The sequence below is a fragment of the Anastrepha ludens genome, chromosome 2, assembly GCF_028408465.1.
Source record: "Anastrepha ludens isolate Willacy chromosome 2, idAnaLude1.1, whole genome shotgun sequence".
NCBI lineage: Eukaryota > Metazoa > Arthropoda > Insecta > Diptera > Tephritidae > Anastrepha > Anastrepha ludens.
Window position 1 is genome coordinate 143,864,738 of NC_071498.1, and position 6,341 is coordinate 143,871,078.

The 6,341-nt window shown below is 35.5% G+C and overlaps 1 protein-coding gene across 1 annotated transcript; it reads left to right on the top strand.

The window, feature by feature from the left end:
- Positions 1–2,686: 2,686 nt before the first annotated feature.
- Positions 2,687–6,034, top strand: LOC128855484 (protein CREG1-like). The gene is made up of 3 exons (XM_054090432.1): positions 2,687–3,147; positions 3,222–3,303; positions 5,821–6,034. Exons 1-3 carry the CDS (start codon positions 2,728–2,730, stop codon positions 5,928–5,930), a joined length of 612 nt encoding a protein of 203 aa, XP_053946407.1. The 5' UTR covers positions 2,687–2,727; the 3' UTR covers positions 5,931–6,034.
- The last annotated feature ends 307 nt before the right edge of the window (positions 6,035–6,341 follow it).

A 6,341-nucleotide genomic window follows, 5' to 3' on the forward strand; every position in this document is an offset into this window, starting at 1 on the left:
CTGCAGTATGCAGTTTTTTTTTTGGAGGCCACTTGAAGGAGACTTGAACGTTCTTCGTTTTGCTCTCAGATCTTTTAGCAAAAGCTTGTATTTGAAACTGTAGTTGTATGTGTGCATATTTCTTGAAGCTCTTTATGAGTATTTTACGATGTAAGCAATTTTCAGCGATATCTATAAACAAATGTATTTAGACTTACAAGTATATTTCGATTTTTAATTTTTTTCCTTGTTCACTTCTCTCGGGTGCATAGGGCCTCGACAAGACTTGTTCATCGTACACGGTTCTGTGCTGTTGTTTTTGCACCGTCCCATGAGATGTCGGCATCTGCTAATTAACGCAACATCGACCTTCTCTAAGTGTTTTTTGGTCGACCGCAACCTCTGCTTCCTTGCGGGTTCCAGTCCAGTGTCATTCTCGTGATGCTATCTGGTGGTTTTCTCAATGTGTGACCTATCCATCGCCACTTTCTGCATTTGGTTTGCCTAAGTATGGGTTCCTCCTTCATTAATCTCCACAGTGCGTCGTTACTGACGGTGTTTGGGCAGAATATTTTGCAGATGATGCGAAGGCATTTGTCGATGAAGGATTGTAGCCTCTGTGTCACGGTCTTATAAACCTGCCATGTTGCGCTTCCGTACAACAATACGGACTTTACGCATAAGCCGAATATTCGTAGTTTAGTGCGTCTGGAGATTTGCAAACTCCCTCATACTGTATGCATTCGCCCGAGTGCCGCCTTTGCTTTGTTTAACCTGCAGTTAACATCTTCATTTGCTCTACCATCTGCCGTGATGATGCCGCGGAGGTAGCAGAAGCTTTCGACGAATTCCACCGAGCATCCGTCAACCAATATCTGCCTTGCGTTATTGTGGTTAACTTTCCTGGCCTTGGCGATGCTGTCCTCCAGTCCCACAGTGCGTGCCAGCGCGACTAGTTTGTTCGCCTTCGCTTGCATGTCAGAGAGTTTGTGAGAGAGGAGGCAGATGTTATGGGCGAAGTCCAGGTCCTCAAGATGTCTGGTGAAATTCCATACGATGCCTTTTTTGTGCAAGCCATATTGCGTCCAATTTTTAATTATCGCGTTGTACAAATTACTGATGATGCTTTGCACACTCTTTTCGGGGAAGTTGGCTGCTGCGTGAGGTGGCTTTTTATGCTTCATTTCAATCGGTGAGAGCTGAAGCTTCACTATGGTGAAAGAGCCTATTCATGTGAGATATGGCATATTTTTGGATTCCCCGCAGCAACTGGCTTAATACCAAGAAAACGATCGAGATCGCTACTGCGGATTTACTCGTACCAAGACGCATTAACAACACATCCAAGGCCTTGTTTTGAAACCTTAGTATTTGCAACGTATTGCTGGTTATTGATTATTGGATTCGAATGATTATTCTATGAGTTTTATTTTATTATTATTTTAATAAAAAAACGAACACTCAAAATAATCATTCTTTCAGAGCGAATAAAATAACTGTTTGTTTTAAGATTTTTTTGCTTTGCGGATGAGGATGTTTAAAATGCCTAATGCATCACCACAGCATCGTCGCGCCGGAGACTAAACACTCCCCCTCGTTTGGAATCAACACCAACCATGGAACCGCATTCGCATTACTTCAGAGTGGCGTTCCATCTTCCTCATTACAAGGTCTATGCTTATGTGCCTGCGTCCAGGTCCCACTTTTACAATCGGAGAATTTTTCCACGAAATTTCTTATGACTTCCCACGCTTCCTCGCTGCTTACCATCTTTTCGATTACACTGGGAGCCGAAGAGGCCTAGCTTCCAGTCTCACCTAAAGCTCCTCACGATGCTTATGAACGAATTTTTTTTGTGAATGTGAAGGAATTGGATGGAGGGCGCCGAAAAGGCCTAGTTTTCTCCCCCAGTCTCCCTTGAATTTTACTTTACCTACTGAAAGGCAGAATGGCCGAGACTCCGTTGCCTTCGAGGTGAGATAATTGAGGTGCGAGGTGAGATAATTGAAATAGATGTCTTTCTTTCTCAATCGTGTGGGACCTTCATTTAGAAGTAGATTTCGGGCAAGTTTATTGGGATGGTCCTCTAGCTGTTGACGCTATTTTTAGCTCCACCTTACTATTTTATCGGCTGCACGAGATATGCAAATGTCTCTGTGAATGTTAGCGTTCCTTATATACCATGGAGCTTCCGTAATTCTTCGCAAGGCTTTACATTGCACTCTCGAAATAATATTGAATTACGTTTGCAGCAACCGAAGGTTTGAAAAAAAAAATTCGAAATTACTAAATTGATAATAGTTTGCAATCGCTTGTCCTTGGAAGCATTATTTTGTGTTCGGGTATCATGAATTTTGCACTTCTTTGATAGCTGAGAGAAGTGGCTGTTCGCTATATGGGCCAAAGGAATGCATATTGGAAGTGGTAGACATTTTCTAATCAAAAAATTTTAAAATCGTTCAAAATGTTATTAACCAAGTATACGCACATTTCGTACTCACTGTAATACAAATAAATAAAAATATGCATTATTATTATATGGAGCTTCTAGGAAATCCCCATCGCTCACATACATCCATCCATATACATCTGTGCTTTTCAGCAATAAACTGATGATGCTCACGTACATATGTATGCGAGTACTTGAAAAGGCAAGCACACAACCATACAAACATACCTCGTACCGTTGCTATTTAAGCACAACGAAGACGCATTTCGACTTATAAGTAGGTGAACGCGCTCATCAACATGTCCAGATCAATCGCAATCTTAGCTGGTTTACTTTTCGCATTGCTATCAATCGATTGCTGTGCAGGATACTCCGCCCACGGACGTCCACCGCATCCCATCAGTGATGCTGTTTTAGCGCGTCAGTTGGTGCACCAATCCAACTGGGCTGCCGTTGGTAGCATATCGCATAATGAAAAAATCACCGATTTCCCAATGGTGAACATCCTCGCAGTGGATGATAGCGCATTGAATGGCTCATCGACGGGACGTATACATTTCCTGTTGGCAGATTTCGAATTCACCGGTGCCGATTTGTTGCATAACAACAAAATTACTTTCTTCTTTAGCGAAGAGCAAACCGGATCGTGCAACAGACGTGGTGTAAATCCCATGGAACCGGCGTGTCCGCGCATCATGATCAGCGGTCGTAATAGAAAGGTGAGAATACTTGAAAATAAATGTCTATACAAAAAAAAATACACTAATTTTCCCACTCTTGTTCTACAATTTAGTTGGACCCAAAAAGCCCAGAATACAATGACTACATGGAAGCATTCAACAAACGCCATAAGCATTCGAATATTTGGGTTGAAGGTAAGCAGAATCACATAATTTTTTGCTTTTGTAGTAGATAGCATAAGTTTAATAAGGGCTCAAACTTGAAAAGGTTTTTCTAGTAGACGCTTTACGAGCCAACATTATCATGGTTTCGCATGATTCATTCCATCTTTCGGATATGAGTACCAACAAGTCAGTTACAAAACTTGTAACGAGCCTTTAATTCGTTCCATCTTTAACCCTTTTTGCGCGCTTCAGGTTTATCTATCTATGTTTAATTAGATGGCTTTTGTAGCGGAATGCATTGGTGCGTGACAGGTGTCCGAGTCTCCGGGCATATAACATAAAATGATAGAAAAAGTTTTTCTAATAGCGGTCAGCCCTCGGCAGACTGTGACAAACCTCCGAATGCATTTCTACCACAAAAAAGCTCCTCTCAAAAATACCATCTGCTGTTCAGAGTTGGTTCAGAACTGTAGGTTCCTCCATTTGTAGAACCACATCAAGAAGCACACCCCAAATAGGAGGAGAAGTTTGGTCAAATACTCAAAAAAGTTATAAGCACCAATCATTCATATGAATAAATAACTGATTGACCCCTTCGACTCCCCCTAAAGTCGGGCAATATAAATCTTCGCACTCTGTGAAGGTATAAAAAAACGCCTGCACCAACTGCACACCTTATTTTGAGCCATCGCTGCCTACATATAAAAAAACATATAAAATACTCTGCCAGGACGATCTCAATGGGTCTGTGGAAATTTATTTCATTATGTTCAGGGTGGCGCAAAATTAATCACTCCATTGGAAGATACTATAATTGTTGCAAATGGCATCATACGTCGATCATATTTGACACTTGTTAACTAAACAGCTATAGTATACAAATAGATGAACAGACAGGCAACGGAGCGCGTAAAGTAAAGATTTCCGTCATTCAAAAAAAATTTTTCTGTATTGAGTAAAAAAAATTATTCAAAAACAAAAAGCACAAAATCGGATTAATAATTTTATGCATATACATACATATGTACGTATTTGATCAGAAGCAAATACCTTAGAGGCAAATAATCTTACTATAGAGAATAGTCAGTCAGTTTTCACCTCCCCAAACCCAATTCTCGGCACCTTGCAGTAGAGACTTACGCATGGCGTTGCTTTATTACTAAAGGCCCGTAACGAACATTTTTGAACGCACAAACTCACTCCCTTTCATTGTCTATCGATTTTCTTCTCTTTTAAAATTATTTTTTAATATTAATAAATTTGTTTATCTCTTTGAAATATTAATAATTTTTTTTTTGTATTTATTTTAAATACAAATAATTTTTTTTTATGTTTTTAAATATTAATATTTTTTCTTAAATATTATTTCTTTTAATTATTTATATTATTAAGGCGGCCGCCGTAGCCGAATGGGTTGGTGCGTGATTACCATTCGGAATTCACAGAGAGGTCGTTGGTTCGAATCTCGGTGAAAGCAAAATTAATAAAAACATTTTTCTAATAGCGGTCGCCCCTCGGCAGGCAATGGCAAACCTCCGAGTGTATTTCTGCCATGAAAAAGCTCCTCATAAAAATATCTGCCGTTCGGAGTCGGCTTGAAACTGTAGGTCCCTCCATTTGTGGAACAACATCAAGACGCACACCACAAATAGGACTAGGAGCTCGGCCAAACACCTAACAGAAGTGTACGCGCCAATTATTTATTTATTTTTAATATTTTTTTTAATCTTTCAATTATTATGATATTATATTTTAAGTATTTTATATTAAATATTAATAATTTGTTTTTAATCTTTTTTAAAATTTAATACCTAATTTTTTTTTATATATTAATAGTTTTTCTTAAATATTATTTTTTTATATAATAGTATTTTTTTTATTTTTTTTTTAATATTAATAATTTATTTTTAATCTTTTTTAAATATTAATCATTTTTTTTATTTTTTATAAGTATTTTTCTATTTTTTATAAATATAAATACTTTTTTAATATTATTATATTTTAAATATTATATATTAAATATTAATATAATATTTTGTTTTTAATCTTTTGTAAATATTATTTTTTTTTTGTAATTTTTGTAATTATTTTAAATATTTATACTTTTTTTATTTTTTCTTAAATAATAATTTTTTTGGTCTAACTTTTCTTACATATTATTTTTATTTTGTTGTTGGTATTAATAATTTCTTTTTTTAAATTTTTTAAACATTAATATTTTTTTTTATTTAATATTAATTTATTATTTATTTTTAATTTATTTTAACCCTTAATAATTTTTTGTTTTAAATTTTAATGTTTTAAATATAATTTTTTTTTTTTAATTTTTCTTAAATATTAATAACTTTTTTTAATCATTTTTAAATATAAATAATTAGTTTGTTTTTAATCTTTTTTAAATATTAATATATATTGTACTTTTTACTTATTTTCAATTTTAATATTTTTAAAATATTTTTTTTGTTTTAATTTTTCTTAAATATTAATTTTTTTTTTGTATTAATATTGTTTTTTTTTATATTCAAATATTTTTGTTTTTAATTGCAGCGCATCATTTCTATCTGAACGAATTGGAAATTGAAAATATTTTCATTGTGGCCTATCAGGGTGGTCCACGCACCATAAGCGCCGAGGAATATTACAGCGCACATCTGTGAATCTGAAATATAATAAATATATCAGGAAATCGGTTTTTCCTCTTTCCATTTGCCTATGTAGGTTATTAAGCAATAAATGTGATATTTCATCATAAAAAAATCGAGTACTTTGGCGTTGGTTATTTTCGAAAAAGTTGCAGAAGCGGTCTGAAGTTGGTTACACTTCGAGCGCCGGACCTTGTATAAGGTGACGCGAAATTGATTATCCTATCGGAAGATATATAATTTCAGCCAATGGTGTTCTACGTCAATTATATTTGACATTTGTGAAATAGACAGCTGCGGTACACAAACAGACAGCAATGGAGCGTGTAAAGAGCAAAATAAAGTTCACACAGATTCATTTTTTTTTTATTTTGGTAAAAGAATTAGTCAAAAATAACATTGGATGATCAATTTTACGCCGCCTTG

Excerpts from the sequence above, each read along its gene's own strand:
- LOC128855484 (XM_054090432.1), top strand. The coding sequence starts at position 2,728 with ATGTCCAGATCAATCGCAATCTTAGCTGGTTTACTTTTCGCATTGCTA. Across the intron at positions 3,148-3,221 it reads TCAGCGGTCGTAATAGAAAG|TTGGACCCAAAAAGCCCAGA; the intron begins GTGAGAATACTT and ends TCTACAATTTAG. Across the intron at positions 3,304-5,820 it reads TTCGAATATTTGGGTTGAAG|CGCATCATTTCTATCTGAAC; the intron begins GTAAGCAGAATC and ends TTTTAATTGCAG.